Source organism: Dermacentor andersoni, chromosome 2 (assembly GCF_023375885.2).
Source record: "Dermacentor andersoni chromosome 2, qqDerAnde1_hic_scaffold, whole genome shotgun sequence".
NCBI lineage: Eukaryota > Metazoa > Arthropoda > Arachnida > Ixodida > Ixodidae > Dermacentor > Dermacentor andersoni.
In genome coordinates this window covers 134,563,557-134,590,985 of record NC_092815.1, presented here as the reverse complement: position 1 = coordinate 134,590,985, position 27,429 = coordinate 134,563,557, and the positions used below count along the sequence as shown (strand labels likewise).

General features: G+C 45.7%; 1 protein-coding gene across 1 annotated transcript in view; it reads left to right on the top strand.

Annotated features, from left to right (window-relative positions):
* The first annotated feature begins 504 nt into the window (after window positions 1–504).
* LOC126540691 (uncharacterized) overlaps window positions 505–27,429 on the top strand; it is a 56,774-nt gene continuing 29,849 nt past the window's right edge. The window contains exons 1-5 of the mRNA XM_050187534.3: window positions 505–682; window positions 1,822–1,916; window positions 2,604–2,680; window positions 5,013–5,085; window positions 9,166–9,308. Coding sequence (XP_050043491.1) covers window positions 611–682; window positions 1,822–1,916; window positions 2,604–2,680; window positions 5,013–5,085; window positions 9,166–9,308 — 460 coding nt within the window. The 5' untranslated portion in view covers window positions 505–610. The remainder of the gene's footprint in view (window positions 683–1,821; window positions 1,917–2,603; window positions 2,681–5,012; window positions 5,086–9,165; window positions 9,309–27,429) is intronic.

The following is a 27,429-nucleotide window of genomic DNA, read 5'->3' as shown; positions in this document are numbered from 1 at the left end:
TATCGACGAAACTGTGCAAGCAAGGGAAGCAGACGACCCGGACGCTGTTCGCTAGAGCTTCCAAAGAACGTCACTTCCGGCAACTAATAATGTGGCCTATATTCTTTTTTTTTCGTTTCGATACATAAAAAGAAGATTTTTGCAAGCGTATGGTGAAACGCCCACTCGTATTTCAAGCGTAAAATTTCCACACTGGCTACTGTAGGTCTAAATAATGATAAATTGAGCTTTTTATGCGGTCCATAATTTCGTTGCAATTGGCCTTTAAGTTCCGGTTCAATACCCTGACTAGAGTTATACCGAAAAGCAAATATGTTAACAGAGAAGACCAGCACGAAGCGTAATGCTACAGTCAAATGTTTACCAAATGTTTAACAAAATGTTTGCCAAGTTTTATGTAAATGTTGCAGCAACCGATGCTAGAGGACGCTCGCGACTACTCTGCTGCGGAGCCGGCGCCACGATGCCATCATCATTACAAAGCAAGCGAAAATGTGCTTTGCTTTCATTTGTCCACGCCTGGAAAGTGAGTTACGTTGATGGCGTCGGATATGCGTGGTTAGTTCACTGGTGTATATTGCGTTCTACTTGACACTTTAAAGCCATCATCATGGGGAAAGGGTACAACAATTACATGTGCAAAAAACCGTTTCACCCTGCGTCACGGGACAACATCAAAAGGGTGAGAACGCTGCTGTTTGCTGTGATGGCGCAGTGGTGCAGATAGCTGTTGTGCAGCCTTGGTGCCTTACGCCGCTTCTGTTCACTGCTTAGTTACGCGAGTTTTTTGGTGAAATCCGCCGGAAGATTCCCATTTCTTTCGTTTTGCTTCTCGTCATCATTTTTCTGTGTTCTGTTTACCGTCGGCTGGCCTATTTGCCCATCTTAGCAACGGCAGAGCGAGCCCTCTACGGCGGAGAGGGATTATTCTGTGTTTTATGTGACAAGATCTTGTCGTGCGGAGTGGCTTTCTCATTACCTTCGTTGCTTAACCACGTAAACAAATTGCCTGATTTCGAGTTCAGTGCGTGCGCGGTGATCGGCGAAATTTTAATCTACTCAATGGTATGTCTCGGCCATTAGCGCTTTACGTTTTGAGTGCTTGTAATTTGTGCGCCTGAGCCATTTATTGTGTGTCATTGTTGTCTAATGATGCATATCAAGCAAAGGGGAGCAACAATGGGTTTTCGGGGCTAGTTTTTCATAAATGTTGCGTGGCTGTTCTTATGGGCAAAGCTCAGACTGGTGTTGCAGAAGCCGTGGGGCGCGGTAGTGCTGAACTTAGCTTCACAAGTTGGCGGCTGGACGTAATTATATATATTCAGTCGTGTTGTTTGCTAGTTGTAACAATGTTTCATTATTTCGCATTATTGGCGGCGCCTCCAGGACACCAAAGCGGCAACGGGGACATCAAAGCTAGAACCCGGACTGGTCCGTGGGTTGGGGCCGCAGAGGCTGAAGCGTGCCAGGGTGTATTCGCATCGGGCAGCCGATCTTATACTCCCCTGGCACGCGATCTTATACACCCCGCCCGGCTTCCACCTTTGATCCCCCCGCTACCACTTGGGTGCCCTGGAGATCGTGCGCCGCCTCCTTTATTATAATCTCAGGTGCTCTCCTGAGGCCTCCGTTTGCCGGTTACATGTGCCCTCTTGGAGTAGTACCTGTAAAAAATCTATAGTCGCAACGAGAAAAGCGGCCCGCGACTTGTACAACACAAGCCAGAACCTTACCGTTCTTATGTGCAGTCGTTCTATCTGCGAGTGTCTGTCGGCAACCTGTTAATCTTGCGATGCGTGCTTGGTTTTTGCATCGTTGTAGGCATGGATGGCAGAGCAGAGGACTGAGAACGAAAAAAGAAAGCAGGAAGAGCTGAAATTGCAGTATGAAAAAGAGCAGGACCTTTATAACAACAGGTAACATTGTTAAGATTTGCTGAGATTGTGTGAAATAGTAGGTTGCTGCTTCTATTTTGCACGACTTTAGAGCTTCCAGACCTCGAGTCGCCATACACTTGATACCACACTATTCCTTTAAAAGAGAAACTTGATAGTTTTACTCGATTACTGCACTTTGGCAGATAACAATGTTAACACTTAATGTGTATTACATCTCCCAACCACATATGCTATTAGAAACATTATGTGGCTCCAAATCTTAGTCAGCCAGGGTAAGTTCTGAAACATACCCATAAAGCTCAGTACACAACCGTTTAGCATTTAGTCTTCAATGCGACACCACCGTGGCCAGGAATTAAACTGTAACCTCATGTACAGCAGCAGAATAGCTACTTGGCGTAGTCACTGAACCTGAAGGAAGTGTTCTGCGTTGTGTGAATACAATCCACAAACTGCTAATTTCAGGCTGCAAAGACATGTAAAAATTTTGCATGTCTTCAGAGCAACGAATTGAGGGATGAAGTATGGTTATCATGGACTTAGTAAAATTTGCAACTCTTGGGTTTAAGCTGGAAGCATTGGCTGTGAGGACATTTCATATTGTGATCATGCATTGCACAGATTGCGTGTAAAGTCTAAAAGTATGTTTCACCCTCTCAGTGTATTTCACATTTTGTTGATGAAATTTCTTGTGCGTCTTTTCAGGTCTCTGGTCAGTAAGGAAAGCAAGGAAAAGCTGTCGCTGAATTTTATGTATGAAGCCCCACCAGGTGTCAAAAGAGGTAGGCCTTACATTTGTAGTGGCTTTACATTTGTCATCACTGGCCAGCAAGGATAGCTTCATAATCTAACAGACCTTGCAGTGGTGCATTTCCTTACTGTTTTTTTTTTTTTAACACTTGGTTGAGTTTCTGCAGGTCCGAATTAGTATCGATGTAGTGAAGTAAACAACGCGGTTACAGAAAGCAGTGTCATTCTAGTAAAACCAACTTTTATCTAAACGGCGAAAAGGGCAGGATGATGTAACAATTATATTCCAATGCTATTCTTTTTCGCACTTTGTCAGCGGTCTGTGTGGCGGCCCACCCATGTTATCATGGAGTTCAGACAGCTGTGAATGTGGGATTATAGGAAATAAATAGGATTGAGTAAATAGAAGCGCTTCATTAGTGCCCGATGGTTGCTTTTTTTTTTATTGCACAAGTTGGCAATTTGAGGATGAGTACAAGGTAAAACCTTGTTATAACGAAGTTGAAGGGGGAGCCAGAATTACTGCATCATACCCATTACTTAGTCGTATCCATTATTGCATGTACTGCAGTATGAACCCGTTGAAGATTTCAAGAGGAATTTCACTTGCTTGATTATATCCGGTTTTGTTATTATAAAGAGATTTAACTGTGTTCTCTTAAGCCTTAGCATACATACGAGCTCTTCAACTTGGCGAAATTGAACAGTGCAACTTCGATATCTGGAGCTCCTCCTTCCGTATTACACCTATTGCGATAATTATGAAAACACACTTTAGTTTGCAGCTCGAATCCTTTGCATTATTCTAGTTTGTTTTCCAGAAATAATACCGGATTCAGCATCCATTGCTTCAAGAAACAGCACCAGTTATTCATTAATTGATGTTTATTTCCTTACAATTGTTTGTTTTGAGCACTATTTTTATGCGGACAGCTTTGAGAATGAATAATTATGGCATGTCAAAAGCACACTTCAATATCTATTGCACATATTGACAAAATGTGTGTGTCATTAATTTGTCACTGTTGCAGCTATAGGCAGAATAGAGACACTGTATGGTATGCCATCAACCTTTAGCCAACACTTCTGAGAACATGCCCATTTTTCATTGCAATAGCGAATATATCGATACTCAACGCATGTTTACGCTGTAGATGCCACATGATGTCTCAGTATTAGCGACACTTGTGCAGCCCACATGTGGAATGTTAAGAGGACCCTTGGCACACGAGTGACACAAAGTGCATTTGGCTGAAAAAATTATAAGGCCAAGTAAACACACTCAATCAGTGGTGAAGCCAGGGCGACATTCTGCCTTCCACTGCTGGCATTAGCGTCGTGCATGCTGACAGTAGCATTCCTGCTGTTAGAATCTGGGTCGCAAGCCCCAAGGGTAGCGTTGGCCTGGCGGCCTGGGGCACTGGAAGCATCCGAAGGTCCCGGCAAAGCATGAGTCGACTGGTAACAGAACAACTTGTTTATTCTAACATCGCAAAAGAGCGGCCGGTCAGGTCGACCGAAGTGGAGAGACGGGAGTGCACGTTACTCAACAGAAGAAATCGGAGCCTCTCTCTTGGCGTCCGGGGGCAGCTGCTCTTATACTTTCGCAGTTGAGGGCAAGAAGGAAGGCCTCGTGACGAGACCACGTGACGGCGGGTACGGACAGACTGAGAGACACGTTGAGACGAGTGTAGTGACGCATCGCCAAGCTGGCGCCTGTCAGACCTCCTCGCTTCACACTTGGGGAGCTCCTCTCCCCGGCTGCCGCGCTTTGACAAGCGTGGGCACACACACACACACGCACACACGAAGACACGTGGCACTGAAACACGCCTGGACGCGCTTGGCGGGGAGACTGCGGGAGCTCCGAACGGGCCAAAATGTCCGCCGCTTTGAACGAAGCTCCGGCGTCCGTTGCATCCGCGCCGGCTATACCGCGCGTTGTAGGCGAAACGTAACACTGCCCAGCGGATGTCTGCACACACTGGTCCGAGTAGAACGGACAGGAAACTTTAAACCAAAGCTACCTAATAATTTCATTCGGCATCGACAAACCCTGATAGGTTTCTGCCAGTCTCATCTCATGCACCATAACAGTGGTGCATGAGACGCCTGCAATGCTGCTGGCAGCGCTCCTTATCATGCCAGCGTTTTGACATGGCTGGTAGATGCCAGGGCATCGTTTCTGCCGCACAGCAGCCATTACCTTGCATGCTGCATCACGCGAACATGTCACCCTTGTATATTGCTAGAACACCATCCAAGGAGCTCAAGCATAGTGTAATAATTGTTATTGGTGTCAGTGATTCGCCCTTTGGGTGAAATAAAAAATTTTTTTCAACCTGCTGCTATTTTGTCTTTCAGAGCACCAGAAGGAAGATGATGAACCTGAATTCAAGTTCGAGTGGCAGCGCAAGTACAATGCACCACGAGAAGAGTAAGCCCACTTTTTTATCTCATTACTGTAGTCGTTATCACCGTCCATGATCATCGCGCTTCATAATCACAGCTGCAAATCTTTGTCGATAAGTTCGCGAGCTGCGGGTAAGCGGTACTTGCTCTTGGCAAGGCTGGATACCACAGCGGCTGCTCTGCTCACCCTTCAGTCTTCCCCAACAGAAGTAAGGACAAGGCAAACAACATTGGCCACCGCCATGCCGTTCTGTTATGATGACCCAGGAATTGCACCTTCAGTCAAGTGACACGCTGTCATGGCTAACTGGCCGGAGCCCAAATTCAGCTCGCTGCTACTGCCATTGCGATACCAGTGCTCCAGCAGATGGTCTGCACAGAGCGACATGGCACTTGAGCTGAACTTTATTTACTTCCATGCATTAAAGCGCAGCCTGCTTCTTTGCATTCTGCCCTTTGATGTCCTACATAACCTCGGTCTCTCACTGCCATGCCCGTGGGCCTGTGACAAGCTGTGAGTTATGTTGAACATCTACAGCATTACGTACCATACGTGACGTAGCTCTGCCTACCAAAGTCGATCCTGGATATATCTAACTCAAAGGGAATTGCAAAATAGTTTGACATATTGCCAATTCAATGGATAGAATATGCCTATCTGAAGCTTATTCGAGATCTCTGCAAGTCTTGGACAGTTTCCTGAGATCGTGAAAAGCGGAAACTTACCAGTTTGCTTCCCCACGCCCATGTCGAAAGCACAAAAGTTGACTTTTGTGCTTTTTGTGCACAAAAAGCCTTTTGTGTTGTTGAGGAAGGGCGGCGATCTGCTCTTGCCAATAATGAACGGCTGCAATTTGTACTAGCCAGTTACATGTATAGTGAGCTAAACTGAAACTAACTACCTTGCCAATTTTTTTCTTCATGGCATGTTCCCATTCTGAAAGGGCCCAGGTAAAAGGAAATACTTCGAAATTTATGACATCATACCGATGTACCAGTGCTGAGGTGTTGCTAAAGCAAGCTTTCATATTTGATTGGGAAATTTCACTATTTGAACACCCTTCCACTTGTCACTGAAAGATAAACATGAAGTAGTGTTAATATAACTGAAGCGCTCTTCTTAAAGGTTCACGTTTCACAAAATTGTGCAGATATACATAGTGGTAGAATGATATGCAATAAAGGAACAGTCTTGTCTGTTTTTTGCCTGATGCTCATTTATGTCTTTTGCTGTTGAGACTTCTTTTGTGACCGGCCATAGCCTTACTTACTGGCATTATTTGTGACATGCCCTCATATGACATTCTGACATGCATTCAAACAGCCTTAAAGGACCCCTTACCAGGTTTGGGCATCGTAAACAGACAAGCACAGTGCGTAGATCATGCCAGGATTCGTACACCTGCTTGAAAACTCTTGAATGCCTTGAAAACTGGGGTTTGGTTGTGACTATTTGAACATTCAAAGTAAGAAACTCTACATCAGGGCTATGCCATGGACACTGTCTATTGGAGACCAATCCTAGGTACCGTATTTACTTGCATAATGATCGCACTCGCATAATGATCACACCCTGTACTTGCCGCAGCGATATGCTGTGTGCCAAGTCTAGCTAATGATGATTGCGCTTACCATCCGTAGAATGCTGTCGAATGCTACGCGAACGACTCTTCAAGACATACCAAGCGGTCTACACGCACCAAACGTTCTTAAACAGATGCCCCATTTTATTCCTTTCATCACTTTCCACACTTCCATGGAAAAAAAAGAAAAAAAAAGCTACAACCAAATTTGCCTTGGCTTTATTATTTGTAGGCTTTATAATGGTTGTGGTCAACAACAACAAAAAAGGCACCTTTCAATTCTTCTCGTCTGCACCCGTGGGCACACAACAAATCGCGAGCGGCAACGATAGTAGCCACGTTTACACTGATACGTTAGAAGTGTACCGAATAAAGAGAGAATCAGACATCCACCCGTTCGTAGCAGTTGCTACAAAGGAAACCCATACGGGTTCCTCGAAGCAGCTGCTCCGGAAAGTGGTGGTCCCGGGTTCGAGTCCCGGACCAGGACGAATTTTCCTTCAACTATCAGGCTTTTCTTTCGAGGAACCTGTATGGGTTTCCTTTGTAGCAATTGCTACGAATGGGTGGATGTCTGGTTTTCTCTTTATTCATTACTTCTCTCCACCTTGCGGGTTTCTGCAGAACTACTACGTCAAACACTTGCCTTTGCTTCGTGTTGTCGACAAATTCTACTCCACCCTGCCATCTGCTAGCCGCCTGGTTAGCTCAGATGGTAGAGCGGCTGCCCCGGAAAGGCGGTGGTCCCGGGTTCGAGCCCCGGACCAGGACGAATTTTTCTTCAACTATGAGGCTTTACTTTCGAGGAACCCGTATGGGTTTCCTTTGTAGCAATTGCTACGAACGGGTGGTTGTCCGATTTTCTCTTTATTCATTACTTCTCCCCACCTTGCGGGTTTCCTCAGAACTACTACGTTAGAAGTGTACCCTATTCATACATCGATGCTTGTAACACAGCTAAAATATTCGCCCACCCTTGGCGGAAACATGCCGTATTAGGACAGTAGTGAAGACAAATGCCGCAATTTCCGCAGCATACCCGCCATTTGTTTCTATGTCACTGGCAGCTAAGCACGCCTATCTCTGTTGCTGTCCTCTCAAAGTGGACATGGCAATGTTATTGCCACAGACTTGCCGATATTAACAATATTATTCATTACTGATATGGAAGAAACTGTTTCAATGCGCATAATGTACTCGCGAAAAAAAAAAAAAAATCTCGCTAGGCGCGTTCGGCATGCTCCGCCAGTCGCCATTTTTGTTTTGGTGTCCCGCACTGTTACAACGGGAGCTGCCTGCTTGTCAACCTATTGTCATCCCGCAGCAAATGCAGGATGAAAAAAAAAATTTCTTTTCGTAGGAAATTTAACCCGCGTAATGATTGCACCCCTGAATTTGCGGCAATTTTTTTGACAAAAAGTGTGATTATGGGAGTAGATAACTTCATAAGGTATTTTCTTTTGAAAGTGTTAGTAAACAACTGTAGTGGGGCTTGACCACAGCCAACAGTGGCAGGCTTATTTAAATCGACATTGCCATCATGGAGCTAGACAAAGCTGGGCCAAGTAACCAAGCCATGGCATCAGTTCGTTCATTTGTTACAAAAAAAAATAGTTTGTTCACCCTGCGTGCGTTATGGCTCCATTTTCAAGCCCTAGGCTCTAGAAATGCCTGTCAGAAAGTAAGTTTTGGTCATTTGGCTTTAACACGTTGTGTATTTTTGGATGAAGTCTGACTCTACAAACCATCTTGCCAGAATGCGTTGGCATCATTACAACTGGAAACTCAAGTTAGAATGTGAATAAGGTTTGCTTCTCTCTCCTTGAATTTTGAGCGAAATATTCGGTACGAACCTTGAAGTGCACTTATGAATGTGTCTGCAAGATAGCAAACCGCTGCATTGCCCGAAAACAGTTGAAATTTGAACCAAAAGCTTGTGCGTACTTCCTCTCAAAGGAGCCTCGCTTGCTGCCACAGAATCATAATTTCAGGTGCACAGGCACCTGTTCATAAGATCTGCTGCCTACAGTTTCAGCGATTCTTGCATGTGACTTGAGTAAATCATCCAGTGCAGAATGAGCAAGATCACCACAGCAAAAAGTGGAGACAATAGAAAACGGTGGCATGGCTCGTGACGTAAACTTGATGTGCTCCCTCGGCTCCTGTATGGGAGATGTCTGGGGAGGAATGTTGCTTGCAGATGCTAGTCAAGGCAAAGGAAGAGACTGGGCAGCGAAGCTCACCTCGTTCCAGCATAGCACTGCAATGTTTCAATTTCTTCTCCTGTTTCCTCTAATAATGAACCAGGTGAAAATATTTTGCGGTAGGACACTGGTGAGACTGCACCTAACAACTTCCAGTGTATAACTAAAATTTCCAAAGGGCCTGATAAGTGTGGATCATAGAAAATAAGGTTCTCTTTTATGGTGTAAGACAATAGGAAAGGTAGGCAGGAAAAGAAGTGTGTTTCACAATTTGCCTTGGTGCTCCATAAACCTAAAAGGGATCGGTTGCCATTGCAGCTTTGCCAAGGACAACAAGGAGATTCGGGATCAACCGTTTGGTATCCCTGTGCGCAATGTTCGTTGCATTAAATGCCACAACTGGGGCCACATCAACACCGACCGAGAGTGCCCTATGTTCAACCAGGCTTCTACTTCTTCAGGTGAGCCTTTCAATAAAAACTGTCCTATGTTCTGCTCAGTATTCAAAGGTTGTTTTCTTGAATATTCGTATATCTGTTTTTCGTATTTCCGTGAATATTCATATTTGTGATGAGTAAATTTCACTATTTTAACCCTCCTAGTAGTTACCTTTGTATACCTACCTAATGAGAAATGGTGGTCCTCGCTTCATGTTGAGGAGGGAGCCATTTCCCTCCACGGGCACCACAAGGTGTCTTTATAAGGATACTAAAGGGAAATGCTAAATGAGTTTAGATGGGCAAAATATTATTTAAAAGCTATTTTTGTTCATTTTGCACTAATAGGTTGATTATAGAGCATTTGGGCCTTTGGACCTCTGTAAAGGTTCTTGAATCTTGCTATGTTCAGTCTTTGGCTGGCCTGTTAAGGTACAGCATAGCCCATCTTTTCCACAAAACGTTAACTAGGCAGACAGTGTCAAGGTACTACAGTTGCCAACCGATAATTCGGACTCAGCGGGGAGTGCCACAACATCTGAATCATAGAGTGTGCTAAATATCGGATTTGCCTAAAAATACGTGACTTTATTCCATAAGTGGCCAAAAAAATGTGTGCCCTATTCTCAGATCATCACTTTTTGCGGTACCTTCAATTTCGCATGACTAGCGCAATATGCATCGGCGTCTAGGAGTGACAGCATTCTTGGCATAGTGCCAAATGCACTACTGTCGAACCCACTCATAACAATATTCAAGTGCCAAGAAAATTCCATTGTCATAACCGATAATTGTTATAATCGGGTTGCACGAAAAAAAAAAAAATTTAATGGTGTATGGCTTGGCTGCTCCAAGAAAAATATGATGGCAGGGAGGCCAGTTCTCCTCCCCACCACCTTCCTCCATCCGACTTTTGATTGTGTTGACTCGTTTAACTCTGCTTCCCATGTGCTTCGATCGCATGTTGTTAACAAGGCATGGCTGTCAGTGTTCAAGAATGACACTTCTATAACAAGTGTAAAGAGAGGTCACGGGCGGCAAGTGACATATGAGCTCTGTCAAGGCATTGCTTTGGTGGCCCCAAAAGGCCCCTTTTAAACAATGCGGCAAGGTTGCTACGGCAGCATCTCAGCTTGAGAAATCCTAAAGAAATGCCGGGACATGATCACCGCAAGCATCTCGCCACGTGCTTCCCACTGGGTTGCATGAGAAAACCGCATGTCCGTCAGCCTTGCTTGCTTTACACGAAGCTTGCCAACACCCTTCTCCAAGGCATCCAGGTGCTCCACGTAGTGAAGCGGAAAGTCCCTCGCAAAAACAAGCCCATGAAGGACTGAATCATGTACAGGATCTTCCGCGGGGACAATGTTGAGGCAGCCTACCCTACCGCATCAGCGCTACCGTCGTGGCCGTCAATGTCGCTATCCGATGCAAGCACGTTCGCGACGATTGCCTCATCGGTTAGAAGCACTTCATTTCCAAATGGAGAGCAGTGCGCTTTCTTTTCACTGGCAACGTCGTGCATTGCTGATGATCATAAGGCGGATCAGCCATCTTCCGTTTCATCGACGAGTCCCAGTGAACAAAGACAAGCATGAGCGACTTAGTCCGTTAGCATAATTGTGCAGAATGAAGGCCATAGAATAAAGAACCAACTGTGAGGGCCTGACCCAGCGAGCAATCTGGTTAGGGTGCCCTAATCTGGGCAGTGGTGTTCTGTACCTTGCAGCAGAATTTCCATTTCTATGCACGAAGATTCCCTATTTGTGACAATTTTCCCTGCTTTACTAAAAAAAAAATCCCCGCATTTCTGCTTGCACATATATATACTTAGGAATGCACTGAAATGTTATTTCAGTGCATAACCTTCACATAGGCTGGTCCACCAGCTGAAACCTCAGCAATATACTTTCAATAACAACATATGTCGTACTATTTTCTCTATTGGAGTTATTCCTACAGGGCCAGCGTGATTGCTTGGCATCTGTGGTGTTGCGCTGCTAAACACGACATCATGGTATCGAATCCCGGCCGTGGCAGCCGGATTTCGGTGGGGTAAAATTCAATAGCGCTCGTGTCCCGTGCATTGGGGGCATCTTTAAAGATCCCCTGGTGGTCACAATTAATCCGGAGTCCCCCCACTACGGCGTGCCTCATAACCAAATCGTGGTTTCGGCAGGTAAAACCCCAGAATTAATTCATTCTTATGCGTGTGTGCGTCTTCTAAAAAAAAAAAAAAGCATTACAGTTTATTCAATATCTTGGCCGAACAGCAATACGAGAACTTAATGTATAATTTCAGTTCCTGATATACCTTCCGAATAGACAGAGTTGTATAGCATGAATTGACACTGGTGGCTAGCCGCTTTTTAGCAATTCTGAGTAGGTTACCTGATCGAATATTGATGTAACAAACTGCAATTTGCGTTTTGTACCGAAACAGCACACCAGCTTTTCAGCAACAGTGGCGACAGTGAAACCTCGTTAAACTGTAGTTGTCCAGAGCTTAGAAAAAGTATCGTGAAAACCCGCGTATAATATGAACCCGTATATAGTACGAGGCAAAATTTTTGGGACGCGAAATGGGAAAAAAAAAAATTTTATCCGTGTATAATACTAGTTAGAAAAACTCTAGGAAAACTTTTTTAAATTGCACTCCGCACTTGAATTGCTGTCTTCCTTAGCTGCGCTCTCTTCAGGTAGTTTCTTGCTGGCTATCTTCCCAGAAGTACTCATCCTCCGTGCCATCGAGCGCGTTGGAGATGCCACACTTCTTGAATGCGTGACGCATGAGGTCCTCTGGCATGCTGGCCCATGCGTCCACAATCCACTTGCTTAGCTTGACTGGCGAAGCTCGCTTCAGCCACCCGGTCAGCATCACTGCAGGCTCACCTGAGCGCATCCAATCTGCATAACACCGCTTGACCGCTTCCTTGAACGGCTTGTTCGCACAAAGATCTATAGGCTGCAGCTGAGACGTCATCCCACCTGGGATAACGACGAGTTCAGTGCCGGATTCGCGCAACAGCCTCTTCACTGAGTCGGCCAAATGGCAACGAAATGCGTCCAGCACGAGGATGGACAGGAACGACAACAGTGCGCCGGGCCGCCTACACCAGATGGACTTTATCCAGTCAAGCACAAGATTCTCGTTCATCCAACCTTTCTCATGGCATCTCATGACCACATTTTTGGCAGCACCTCACCTTTAGGCACTGTCTTACGCTTGAAGACGACATAGGGCGGGAGCTTGCGTCCGTCTGCCGTGCACGACAGCATGACGGTAACTCGTGTTTTCTCATTGCCATTGGACCAGACATAAACTCGGTTAGAGCCCTTTTCGTGCACGGTGAGGGGCGATGGCAGGTCCAGATAAACTGACGTTTGGTCAGCATTGCCGATTTGCCCTAGCTGGAAGTTCTTGGACTTGCGCAGCGAAATAACATGGTGCTGGAAAGCCACAAGCAGCTCTCCAAACGATTCTGGCAGCTTTTGCGAAATCGAAGTTCGGCGGCGTAAGGAAAATCCAGCACGGCACATGTAGCGATAAATCCAGTGCTTGCTCGCTTTGAAAGCGGAGCTCGGTAGCCCTTTTTCTCTTGCAAGCTGCTTAGCTTTTGCCTGCATAATCTCCACGCTCATAGCTAGATGCGTGGCTCACTGTTGGCGTACGAACTCCGTCAGGGCGAGTTTGATTTCCAGAAATGTCCCACTCTTCGGGCCGTGAAAGCTTCTGCGTGTTCCGCTGCACGTGAAAAGGGCTTCCTTCTATCGACACCATCTGTGAATGCTTTCCTCGTTGACGCCAAACTGCCTCCCAGCCGCATTGTTGCCGATGTCCTGTGCGGCTACAATAACCTTTCTCTTGAAAGTAGCCAAGTACTGTTTTCGTGGTCCGGACATCTTCGTACTTCAATGCGGAATAAAAAAGATGCACTTCGCGAAGCGTGGTTTGCACGTGTGCTACAAGGGTACGCACTCAACAATAAAGAAACAATCCTTTAGTCGGGCAGCAATAACCAAACCAAGCTGTAGCCATGCAGCAATAAGGAAGCCAAGCTGTAGCCACGCAACAATAACGAAGTCAAGCCATAGCCACGCAGCAGTAACTAAACCAAAACTTCTAGCCCAAATTTCTGACTGAAATTTTTGTTCAGATCCGCATATAGTATGAGGCGAAAATTTGTGATGCTAATAATAGGAAAAAAATGTCGTATTATACATGGGTTTTTATGGTATGTACTAAACAGCAGCACTTCTTAACCGAAATAGCATGAGATCGCCCACTTACCTGTCAAAAACGAAATGAGGGAGTGCAATGAAAGGGCAGAAGACATGCAGTATTTATTCACTTTGCTTGACAAAAGTATGTTATTGTCGTTTGATGCCATGGTGGGTGGGCTAGCAGTCACGGCGGCGGCCTCAAACTTACTCAAGCTAGAAGCCAGCTTTTCCGCCAGCCCCCTTTTCTCTGCAGACTGTTACGTCAGCCTGAGGCTGACGTAACACGCAGCATCTGCCACTGTCAGGCCTGAATTGCCCGTGCTATCGCTTTCCGTGTCATCCTAATCACTGTCATTAGGCGATGGTTTGGCAATAACAGAGGCAACAATGGCAAAAAGTCAAACCTCATTGCCAACATAGTTTCGTGGTCACAGCAGCATTACCGACCAACTTCTCCTTCGCGTTCCAAATGCCACGCACCGACTTCTTTGTGCCACGTACAACAGCACGAGCGATGTCCAATTTTTCTTCTATGCTGAGCACCCGGTTTTTATCCTAGCTTGCACAACACCACAACACGGGCCACAACGCTCAGACTCTGGCACGGCGCTGAAATGATGTTGATGCTGATGTGGCTTCACCCTTCCAAGTGCCCTCTGCGTTTGTGTTTGGAGGCCATTCTGATCTCTGAGGCTCGTTGTTCTGTCGAGCCGACGTACCGCCGTGATTACGCGACAAAAAGTAGAAACACCACATGTTTACTGATACACACGCAATAAGCTGGTATGGTTTATGCGGATGCAAAATCGCACCATGTTTAATGGCCGCTGAGTTGGGGATTTGACTTTACTACTTTTGAAACGAAACTACTGTTTAAGCAGGTACAACTTAATGAGGTTTTACTGTACTAGAACTTGAAGCTGACCGGCTCCAAGTTTGGCCTGTGCACTGAAAAGGGTGAGTTGTGGTTTGTTAAAGTGATTGCTCACTCAAAGGCATCATTCTAACATTTACTTCATCAATCTTAAAATTCCCTGCAATATCACAAAGACTCCCTCCTTCCCTTTCGTCCAAATTTGTGGCCGAAAATTCCCCGAAAAAGGGAAAATTCTCTGCAAGGAACATCACTGTATCTGAAAGCAGCACTGGCAGCATTGTCAGCGCAGTTAGCACAGTCCATTCCTGTTTCAGAGGGTGGCGCGGCACAGAGCTACGGGCGCAGCCCATTCGTGTTCGGAGTGGTGAAGGGCGACGGGAGAGATGCGCGCAAGGCTGGTGTGCATTTCTCATGGAGAGAAGCATGCAGCGGCTCACATTTCATTTTTTCTTTTTTCTTTTCAAGAATTTTGCATTCCATTACCTTTTGACACGGATGCCCAGCAGCCAGACTTTGTCGTCATAACTGATAATGCGGCATGGGGACATCGTAGTAAGTGCATAATCACATTGCGAAAACGCTGTTGCCCGTCGATGCGTCCTGTGCTAGTAATGTGAAATATCTTGAAAATGAAACTATCTTTCGATAGCTATCTCTGGAAACTATCTTTCTTTGCGCACATATGCTACTAGACCGACTAGTGCATCGCTAGTTTCAGTTTTGCAGAGTGCTGGCGACATAGCCGATGGCCATGCCGGCGACGTCTAAGGAACGAAAGTATATCTATTTCTGCTAGTCTTGGTGGCGAAATTTGCGCATAGTCATGTTGTGGGAGTCCGAATTATCGCACGATATGCAGTAAGGTGTCCAAAATTTTGTTCGTCATTACAGATGAAGTCTGCTGGCTAGTTGCAGTGCCACCAAGCTGTCTGAACTATCGTGCATATCTGAATTATCAGTATCCAAATAATCGGTCATTGACTGTGCATGGCGTCATGGCTAGGCTCATGCGAGAACTTCAAGCAGTGTGTCGCAGAGCCCGTCTTTTTGTTCTTGCATTTATTTTTTTCACTTACCGAGCCTCCTTCCTCTCATGATACAAGAGGTCCCTTTTTTTTTGTAGTGTAAAGGGATAATCTGCACATACTACAGCCCATCTCTTATTAATCAATTTCACACCTGGAATGGAGGCCTCAGTACTTGACACTCCCAGGTGATCCCTATCCTGATGACTGACCAAGTGAGGCCCATGAATAGGGCCCTTTGTTAATGTTTCAGTCATTGGGAATGTTTCCTCTTGAAATATTTTGCCCATAGCATCGAACTAAGTGGTGTCCTGCTTGTAGAGCACTGGACATTTTACATCAAAGTAAGGGATCAAAGACCGCATATTACCAACATTGGAGTGCTGACATTTATGCAGCACATAGTTATTTAATTGTGGAAAGCTTTCCCTGAAGCCATTGCATACTTAATAAGATTTGTGCATCATGAAGGGAAAAAAATGGGTCAGTTGCTGTATCTTTTGTAAACCATGAGCAGGTGCTGGTAACAGCCACCTGTGTTAATTTTATGATTGCACAGTATCTGCCACCATTCTCATCAACTTGCATGTTGCACTGCTGTGCCGTGCAGTTGCAGAAATGCAAAAGTCGACAAACATTTTTGAGTGGCACTATTTTGCGCACATCTCCTTCTCTTCTCCCTAGCGCTGGCGTGTGATTCATCCTCCGGGGAAGACTCATGGGGCATTAGCGAAACTATATCAAGAATACCTTGCAGACCAAGCATTTCTCATTCGGATAAACGTGTGCCATCGTCCCCGCCACAGCAGTCGGTTTCCACGGTTTTTGAACAGACCGCCCCTCCACTCCCAGTGGCAGGAAACAACTTGCCAAAGCAGATGGTTGTAGTACATCCCAGGCCAAGCTTGCCGTTGAAGCAGCCAGCTCATCCTGTTTCATGTTGTTGCAAGATTTTGCAGTTGGCTGCCTCTCTTGTGCCTGCATGCACAAAATTTTCTTCGGCCTCATCCACAGCTCCAACCCAGGAAAAGTTTTCATGCCATTGCTTCGCTTCTACCAAGGGGCGTTCATCACCAGCAAGTTTCCGTACTATGTTAAAAGGTTGCTAAAGGTACACACTCACCATATTTCCGTGCACATAGCCTGCACAAGCAGTTCAGGAAATTTGTCTACAAAGAGGTTCTGATGCGTCTTCATGAAGATAACTATGAACCTGCTGTGCTGCCATGCAGCACCCCCATAGAGCAGGACAGCAGAAGCATCGTTAACCAAACGGGGCAAAGCAAAGTTGCTTCTGGAGCTTCGCCTTGAGTTGATCATTCTGGCAGGGATGCTTTAACCAAGGTTTAAAGATTGTCTTATGCAGTTATTTGTGCAGGTTATATGCACGAAAATCTGGCATTCAGGCCAAACTTGTGCAGTCTCTTATGAACAAATGCAATAGCTTGGGCACTTTTATCACTTGGTTGGGACAGTGTGAGGTGCATGTGTGTCAGGAGCTAATGAAAAATGTGCAAGGTATCAACTAGGCTGCACTCCCCTTGTTGTGTTCTAGCCACAAGTGGAGAGGTGCCCTCTACATCAACATACACTCAAACCTCGTTATAACAAAACGGGATTAATGAAATTTGTAGCGAAAATGAAGTACTAAATGCAATTTCCCTTGAAGTCCCCATAGAGATCCATGTGTTTAAAATCTCGCTTTAACAAACTAAAATTGTCCTCCCATTAAATGCAACAAAATAGATTCGTCTCCCAAAGCAACAAATACCGGACCGTCATGCGCGGAGTACTACGTCATGGTGATTGACACTAGTTCGGCGCTGCAGTTCAGTAACTCCTGCATCAAACATGCCATCAAGCAACACTGGTCTTTCTTACTGTCACACTCAAGCAGCTCACTATCATGTGGCTTCTCCCTCCCACCGCAACTATATAGTGCACTGTATGGCAGGGCACCATGCAGCCTGGTACAGCTAGGCATAGCAGGCCAAGCTAAGCCGGCATGGCTTGGGGGCAGCGAATCAGCTGCTGTTTAGTCGTCACGCAGTATGTTGTGTGTCCCGAGCTTCTTGACTATGACAGACTTGTTTTGCCGTGCAGCTTGACGTCTCTTCTACCACATTGCCGTTTCACCAATTTCATGACAATATGAACAAGCCGAATGAAAAACAAGCGAAAGACCATCACATTGGAACAGAAGGTGGCTATCATAAAGGCTGCTGCATCAGGTGTTGCGAAGTCATGTGTTGCACTTGCCAAACTTTTTTTGCTGTTGTATTACAACAACTTAATCACAAATGTGGCCTTGTAGTGGTCCAGCGGGCCACTTTGTGGCCCGCTGCATTTGCATTTGCATATTCTAAGTTGTGCACCCCGTTCGGTGTATAGCTCAGTAAAGCGCTGTAATGGATGTAACAACATTTGCTCCCCTTACAACTTCATTTAGGTTCAAGTGCTCAGAGTACCAAATACTACCGCCTGTTCATGCTATTGCATTTCATTAATTGAGCACTGTACAGTGGAACCTCGTTCACACGTTCTGGGGTAAAATGCAACAAAGTAACGTACTAAATGGGAAAACATACAATCCAATGTTGCTGATTCAACAGACTCAAATGTAGTGGACATCTGCGAAGTTTTGCAGCATGAGACGCTGACGCACATCGATCTGCTGGGACCCGAGTGGGCCAAAATGCATGTTGTCGTTTTGCGGCTTCAGCAAGCTTTGGTTTGTGCTCCTCGAATTCAGCCCGAGTCAGCAGCTTCTTTGGGCATACATTTTGGTGGGAAGTTTTCATATGCCCACTTGGCAAGAACGTTGCGGCACCATAAGCCGACACACGTCAAGCTCGAGGGGCCCTGAGCGATCCGAGACACATTATTTTAGGACAGGGATGGAGAAAACAAAAAAAAAAGTCGAGCTGGCCGACAATGCTGGAATACAATGCCACCAGAGTGAACCATGACTCTCACTTCCTGCCACCTACTCAAGGCAGCAGTGGCATCTTTGGCTTGTCACCCACTAGAGGCATGCAGTACGCCTCTTATGCCACACACGCTGTGGAACAAATAGGGGAAGATGCTTATCGCAGTGGGTTGAGCAATAGTTGTGAATGGCAACGTGCAACAACCTGTGATTAAACGTGCTGCTACTGGAGTAGGAAACCAAGTGCCTGGTGGCACTTTCAGGTGACACAGGCAGGGGAGTACTGCGGGGAAGCTACCATTGCAGGCACCTAATGCTCTCGATCTTGCATGCCTCGTACCTTTTTTTTTTAATGTGGGATCTAGTGGCTGGAAGATGTATCTTACGATCGCAGTTTGGTGATACTATACCGGACGTTGGTGACTAAAGATCAGGTTTTCTGGAAACTTGTTAACCAGTAAAAAAGAAGCATATGGTATTGGGTCATTTTTTATTCTCTTGATCATGAACTTTGGCGTCAGGAAATTGTACAAAATGGGATCATATCAATGAGGTTCTACTGTATATGTTGTTTGAGTGTTTGCTAGGTAGAAAAAGTTTACTGGTTAACTCATGATTGGTGAAAAGGCAAGCAGCAGCCATGCAGGCAGGCAAATGTGCATCTCCATGTCTCTGCCTTTGGCACCACCGTGGCTTGGCATGGCTATGCTTGCGGCTGAGTGCATATGCAGCCCACACACCATTTCTCAAAGGCTAATCAAAGGCTGGGTGAGCTAAGATGGGTGGTTGCTTCATGTGTGCTGTCTTCCCCCATGCCTATGTTAGAGGTGGCACAATCTCAAGGTTGGGTGAAGTTTTCGCTCTCCTCTGTTTGCACACATCACGTCATTTTGCCACATCATGCTAGTGGTGTGCCAGTGACTGTTTGCAGTCATTGAGGGAGACCTGTTCGTGTATGCCAATTTGCATGTGGCACCATGGTAGTAAATTTGATTAGTAAGTGAATATCTGTGTACTGCAATTTATAAGGCCGATGAAACTACCAACATTACTTTGTGTACTTCTTTAATACTTCGCTATCACACTATCAGTGCTTTGCCTTTCAGGTGAAATTACGACCTTTCTCTTATTCCTATGCCAAATTTTTTTAAAGTACCAACATTTCTCTATTGAAACTGAATCTTTGAAAATAAACTGGCATGTTTTTCTGCTATTATTAAGTTCTAACCAAAATTGCTTAGCTGTGCTTATGGTTAATTGCTTGATCTTCAGCTCATTGAAGGACAGTCAGTCTGTAAAGCGTATCCTTTTTAATTCTTCAGCAGTACTGCAATCAAGTCCATTTTAATTTTTCAATGAATCCCAGATTGCATAACATTTTTTTCCTAATATCTAGTATTTTTATGTTTTCAAGCCTTTGTATAATGTCTTTGTACATCACTTGTTTACTTGCTGTAAGGGGTTTGTCGTTTAATGATGGCAAGAGAAAAGTGACCATAAACCACTGAAAACAAGCAGCAGATTTCTTGAATCCGAACAATTATCATTTAAAGTAAGTCTGATTACATTCTTGCTCATTTTACATTTTTTCTCATTTTACATTACATTTTCATTCTCATGTTTTACTTTATTTCAGCCATAAGTGATTTTAAAGGTGCAAAAGTGTCCTACTCGCGTGAGTGTCTCGCGTCCTCTTATTTCTCCCACGAAACTGGCCAAGCAGAGATATTTAAAGAGGCACTAAAGTAAAACAATAAATTAATTTAGACTGCTAAAGTATTGTTTGAAAACTGTTATCGTTAATTACACGATAATAAATCAATTAATAAAAGAGAAAAATTGACTTCAAAGTTTCATTTGTTAAATTTCGCGTCGGAAACCTCGGTGCCGGGACGTCACAAATTTCGAAGTAGTTTTTGTACTTGGGCTGTGTTGACTCGGTAAAAGTTTGCGAAACATGCCATATTCAATCCATGGCTCCTTTAGAACCCTATTTGGTCAATTTTTACTGCTAAGTCATGAACTGGGCCCTAGCAGGCGGCATCAAAATCAATTGTCACGTAAGCTGGTGCGGGAGTTTCAAGGCGGCAGTGCCACCCATCTTTTGTGTTTTTTTTTTTTCTTTTTTCTGGCTTGCCAAGCATCATCTTGTGGCAGGACTGGTGTTTTCGGTATTGTGGAAGAGTAATTTACTGACACAGAAGAAATCATTTTTCTCTAGTGTCTCTTTAAAAGGCCCCTCACCAAGCCCTATTGCAAATTTTGGCTATATGCTGGAAGTTGTTACGTGTCCTCTAAGGAGCGTTCTGCCGCAAACAATTTTTTAATTGCCTCATTAACAGCCGAGATAGCAATATTTCATTGCCGCGAAGCCATGATGTCAGGAGGCAAGCTCCACTGCCAAGCTATACACTCTCTCCACTTGCCCCATCAAACCTCTGCAAGTGAAATTCCTTCCCTGTGTTCTCCCATACTGGACCTCGAGAATTGTATGACGCTTACATCATGGGCCCCGCCTTCGCTTTTTTCTCCACGCTTTTATGTGGCGCGGTGCACTTCCGCTGACGGTGTCGCGCTGCGCACAAGGACACCTGACTAGCTGTATAAGTCAGTGGTACATGAATACTGACGCAGACATAAGCGAATCACAGAGCATGATCCCTCTTTGGAACACGGTAGAACAAGACATAGTTTTGTTGTCTGTGTGCACGACTGCACAACATGGGAACAAGCAGATGAAACGGAAGTACCATATTGATCGATAGATTTTTTTTTTTTTTCAAATAACCATATGCCAAACTCCAGGGCCGGCTTAGATTCGAGGATTTTAAAAAACATGCTGCGTTGTAATTTAAAATGATAAATATGGTGCATAGCTAGTATCGTGAACTAGAATATTTCTAGTTCATTCTAATAGCTAACGTCATCTAGAAAAGTCAGTATCATGGCCTTTATTTAGCCCAGTGTCATATCGATGTGTGGCATGGCCCATAGCGGGGGGTTATTGTGATGGCACCAAACAGGCAATGCTACTATAGTTTTGCTTTCAAACTAAAAGTTGTGCTAGACACAAGAGGCATCGTCAAACGTTGAAGCCGGGCCAGACTTCAGCATCGATGAGAAAAATGTCCATCGTCGGAGGGGGGCAATGTGAGACACTTCTTGCGTGTGCCACATTGAGGAGGTGACAGCGATAAGGAAAATAAGCGCATGATAACAGGGAGGAGCTGTTCACCGAGATCGTACCACGTTTCAATGCGTGCGAGCTGTGCCGGACTGCCTGCGCATGCATGGGCGCGCGGGCGCAAGCTTGCGCATGTCCGCAAGCATGCGTGTGGTCTGAGCTATAGCAACGAGGCTAGCAGCGATGATAATATAGAGTAAGCTTGGCACGTTCATGTTAAATAAATGCTGTTTTCATTTTGTGAACGCTTCCCTCACTTTTTGGTTCGGCCTACATTCGAGGTAAGCTTTTTAATTTTTTCTGGCTTCGGACATCCGGCAGTCAGCTTATAATCGGGGCCAGCCTAGATTCGAGCAAAATACAGTATATCTCTCTTGCTGCGGTGCGAAGCAAAACAAAAACATGCAGACATTTGGTTTGTGCGTTTTATTGTTTCTCTAAACTTTAATTCGTCTATTCAAGCAACAGATTACAGAAATAAGAGATGTTGCCTTGAATAATTCTCGAGGTCATGTGTCACTAGCATGTGTACGTTGTCGCTCATGACCGCAGTCCAAGCCAGAGGATAACGTACACATGCTAGTGTGCCTAGGTACACGTGTTTGCGCTGTGACGTCGCTCATGACCGCAGTCCAAGCCAGAGGATGTCACAGCGCAAACACGTGTACCTAGGCACACTAGCATGTGTACGTTATCCTCTGGCATGGACTGCGGCGGTCGTGAGGGGAGGGGAAAAAGGCGTTCAGTTTGAAATTTCAGATCTTTCCGCAGCGCGTAGGTCATTAATACTTTGCAGACACTATTGTTATCGCGCCTTGTATGCTCTGTGCTTGTCAACTCAATATGGCGAGACCTGGTGAGGGGCCCTTTAAAGAGTGCACATTGTTAGCATAGTTTCTGCTGCAGTTTATGGAACATAATGCACAGAGAAAACATTTTCCAGCAGGTAGAACATGCAACAACAGTGTCTTTAATGTTGTGTTTGGCAGGGGTACCATCATGCGCCACAAAATGCCCCACAAGTATTCCAAACAGTTTGAGTTGTTCAATCACACCTTGTCATATGCCACATGCAGTGCTTGAAGTCGCAGGGATCATCTAGCTGTGATGCAAAAGAAAGGTGTACCTTCAACAAAGTTCTCACTGTGTGCCTTTGAAGACAGAAAGGCATGTTCTTGCCTGGCCTCATTTTAGCCACAGTATAGTCGGTGACGAGTCAAGAATGCAGAAAGGCTCGCCCCCCAGGAAAAGAAAATTTGTTGCACCTTCCATTTATATGTATTTTTTCGTCTGTAACCCATCACCATGAATAAACAGCACCCCCAGTTACAGCAGCCTGGAATGAAAAAGAAATCCACACGTATAACACCTGGAAATAGCTGCATACAACAGCGCTCAGATCTTCTTGAAAACTATTTTCATTCACGTAAGCATGAAGTGTGGCTTCATGGCAGTGCATGCCCTGCAGCCGTGAAGCCACACCTTAAGGCGAAATATTTAGTGTGGGTTGGTTATACATGCAAAATTATGGTACCCCTATACTTCAAGGAATAGTTTCTTTAGAAGTGTAACCGCCATGATAAGGAGGAGCTTCAGCGGTTCAAAAACAAAGAGCTTTCTGTGGTCACAAACTGCATGCACAAACAGCCTGAGTGTGGAACAAAGAAGACGGGTCATTTGAAAAAAAATCGCCACCGCTTCCAATCCATGAAGATGGTTGAACAGCGAAGCTGTGTTAGTTACACCGAGTGTTACACCAGGCAAGTCAAACTTCACAAGCAGTCTATCTGTCGGGTTCTTCATTTCGACGCCACCGGTGTGTTTCCGCGTCTCGGGCGCGCAGCTCAGGGTCGGCCTGTTGGTGTTGCCATTGAGCTTCGGCTTCTCGGGTGCGCAGCTCGGGGTCAGCCTCCTAGCGCTGCCGATGGGTTTCCGCGTCTTGGGCGTGCCCTTCGGGATTGGTCTCCCGGCGCTGCCGTTTATAAACTCGGCATCTCTGGCATGCAGCTCAGGGTCAGCACTACGACGAGCCCGTTCATGAGCCAACTTTCACTGATGCTCACAGTAGGCAGCTTCTTCCTCAGAAGTATCCACTACTCGTGGTCTTCCCATAGTTGTAGGTGAGATGGATTATGTGGAACCACTAAGCCAAAGCTCGTTATATTAGGTGCAAGGCCCACCACTGGAGATGCAGGCGCTTCAATCATTTTAACAGTTGGTTGGAATGGTTTGACGATTGACATGGCTGCCAGAACTCCTAGTATCATGTTTCAATCACTGGGCACTGTTCGTTGGCCGCAGACCGTCAGCATAACATTTGTTTCTTCCGCGGCAGGGTGGGATCAATCATCGATAAAGTCGATGCCGATCAGGCTCGATTACCGAAAATGCACCGTGGGACAACCATATAAGATGCGCGAATCAAGTACAGGGGGTCTATCAACCAGGAAAACCGGGAATTCTCAAGTATATAGAATACTCTGGAAATACTCAGGAAAAACTCAGGAAATTTGTGCTTCTATCAAGGAAAATTAGCTGCCATTTTATTGAAAGGGGACGAAAGTCACCCTAAGGCTGGCTCGAGTAAAAGAGGAACGAAATCGTAACAAATTGTCTTTGACCCTGTTTCGTCGGCTGGAGGAGTTGCCAGTGTACAGTCAACGACCGATTTTCTGGATGCCAGATTTTTGGGACATGCCCAATAATGCGGACGGCTTCGCGGCACCACCACCATAGAGTCACTGTAGACTCTATAATAGAGTCAATAGACACCGCAGAGTCAATGTATAAGAACACCTGAAATTTCGGACATAAGAATGCTTCGCTGTCCAGTTTTCCAGACATCTTGTTGCGACCGCAGGTCCGAAACGGCATTTATCAAAGCCAACACCGCCGTTTTGATTATCTCGCCGCCTCGAACCGGTGCTGTCGCACGCAGATACGCAGGCAGCCGTAGCCACCACTGCGGCAGCGCGAGGCCTAGTTGCTTTGGCGTTCGCTATTAAAGGGACACTAAAGGCAAATACTAAGTCAACGTAGACTGCTTAAATACCATTCCAGAAACTTCGCAACGCTTGTTTCGTGCCAAGAAATAAATTATTTTAAGAGAAAATTTCATCTGAAAGGTCCGAATAGCTTTTTTGAAATTCAAATCTCCCGCCATCAACCGGAGGAGTGGTGACATTGCAGACGCCATCACCACCCTTTACTGCCATCAGTGAGTAAAATGGTGCTCAACAGACTACAGCCTCCTAGTACTACAGTGTACTAGACGGCTTTGTAGTGGGCTCAGGGAAGGGCGTGGCCTGATGTGTTGCATGTTGCCGCTGAGAGGGGGCGCGGCAGGAAGTTCCTCCTGAAGCTTAGCTCCGGTAGCTCCGTGACATGACGGCTGCCTAGCAGACGGCGTTATTTCATTTTGAAGTAGACTGCCGGTTTCTGCGCTGCCGACTGGGCAGTTATTTGTAGGGTACCCCGACACTTTGTCAGGAATAAAGAAGTGCAATTCTCCGGACCACTGCAGACGGCTCGGGGAAGATAGCACGTTGTTCCCGCCATGATGTTGAATGTCTGCCCAGTTTGTTCTCACAATCATTACACTTCCACGGGAAGTTTAAATTGCCTAGGTCACTGCCACAGCCTAATCATACGCAAAGGGTTGACCTGTCACCTTTGTCATGCCGTTTGCTCTAACCGCATCTAGTTTGATTGTTAAACTGCCGTAGCACATTGCGTAGCTGCATGAAAGTAAACTTGCCATGCGCTCGTATAGGCTCGGAGACCAATTTGTTCAGTAATTATGGATATGCAATCTCAAACGGTTTGTCTATGGCACTCGTGCATGTTCGCCTTTACAAGACTATTTCCTTACAATACAAAGCATGAGTAAATTCGCCGAAACAAAGAAGCATTTTTCAGAGCATGTATAAACACTTTATTTACAGCAATAAATACAACACATTGGTCAGGCACATCTTGCAAAAACATAGCAGAACATCCTGCAGAAGCCAAGCAGGCTGTCCCAAACGACCATTCCCAAACGACCATTTCCTCCGCCGCCTCCCCCCCCCCCATGTTGCATGTTTAGCTTAGGCGCACCTACTCATGTTTTGGCGTTTCATTGTCTCCTTGTTGCCTCGCTTCTCTGCATTCTCCTTTCACGAAGAAGTGCAGCCGAGTAGTCGGAAACTGACCACCTTCGTTGAAGTTGGTTCAGCCGCGTGTTCCCTGCAACCAATCATGTTAATGCACTTGGCCTTTGCCAAACTCTGTACAACCAGGATGCTTTCAGAGTGCAGCTTGTTTTTGTTAAAGCATTCCAGGAACAAGTTCTTAAGTGTTTCAACAAAGCAAAACAGTGCCCCACGTGGATACAATAGCCCTCCCTTATCCCTGGGCCGTGTGAAGTCTGCGACTTCTGAGCACTCCTCGTTGGCTGGCATAGTCAAAGTTTGCTTGCAAACTTCACACTTAGTCTTTAACACACATTTTCGTGTGGCATAACCAGCGACATAACCAGTGGCATAATATGTTAACTGCGAGTTGCTCTTCTCTATGTGCTGGTTGTGGTCATGGGAAGACGTCAAGCAGGTTCGGGAAATTTGTGGGAACGGTGTCTTCCAATAGCAGGGGCCTTCCGCGAGGAATTCATGTTTCCTTGCCATCAATTACATGCACATAGTGTTTTATTATGTACATGTTTTTGGCTCGAAATGTAGCTCGCAGACCGCACATGTCTCATCCAATACTTTATCTGCACAGTGCAAATTCCGTTCCCACTGCTTTCTTCATTCTTCATCTCGCAGAACATTGAACCGTTCAGAGCATGAGCGTTCAGTTCCTCCTGAACTCTCCGACTGGCGAGTTCAGGAGGAAGCTCCTGCAGCGCCTCTAGCGTGCACACTGGCAAGGACAGCTTCGGTGCGCCTTTCACACGGCTGTACCCCGTATGGCACCCTGATGCGAAACAATAGTTGCGGCGATGGTTAGGCATTTTCGCCCTACCTGGGACACGCGTCTGTAACGTGGGTTACATGCAGAGACACACACTACATGGAAAAGAAGCCGGCAGCAAGCAACGAAGTCGCAGACATCCGACTGCCACTGCAGTATAGCACAAAGAATTCCACGCACACGAGTCAGAAACTGGTGGGCAGACTGGCGAGTTCAAGAGGAAGCTCTTGCAGCGCCTCTAGCGTGCGTACTGGCAGGTGACAGTGGCTGTGGCAGTGGAGAGAATTGGAAGGATAAGCCAGTGAGCCCACTTCAACGCCTTCTAGTACACTGTAGCAGTACCGAGTCACTGTAACGGAGCCAAGACAGGGCGGCGAAATTGCCGCTGCAGCTGCTTTTTGGTCAAGTGGCGTAGACCGTTCCGGTATCCCGCAACATCACGTGGAAGTTGATTTTCGCTGATACTTGCGGTTTGTGCGAGTTTTGTGAGCTAGCAAGGCCAGCGCAGCACTACGCGATAACAAAACTACTGAAACGCGAAAGCATGGGCGCCACGGAGCCGAGCGAAAATGAAACCTTACGACCGCCTGCGCCATTGTCATGGTAATTTCAATGAGTTCTTTTTTCATAAAATAATATAGAATGGGTCAGGTAGCATTTTATTTTGTCTTTTAATTATGTTTTTTGCAATGAGGGGTTCTCTACTATTCGCAGAATTTAACTGAGGCGTGCTTTCATCATCGGGCAAGTACTTGAATGTGCCGGGGCGAGTCTCTAATCATGTCCTGCATTTACCTCAATTTCTCGACTATTAAGGCTCTGTTCGCGATAATATTGACGCCTTAGAGATTCTAGAGCACTCCTCTATCATATTAGCTTCACTTAATATTTGACTTTAGTGTCCTTTTAAGGTTTTTGCTGTTCGATGCCATGTATTTCATTGAAAGAATTCG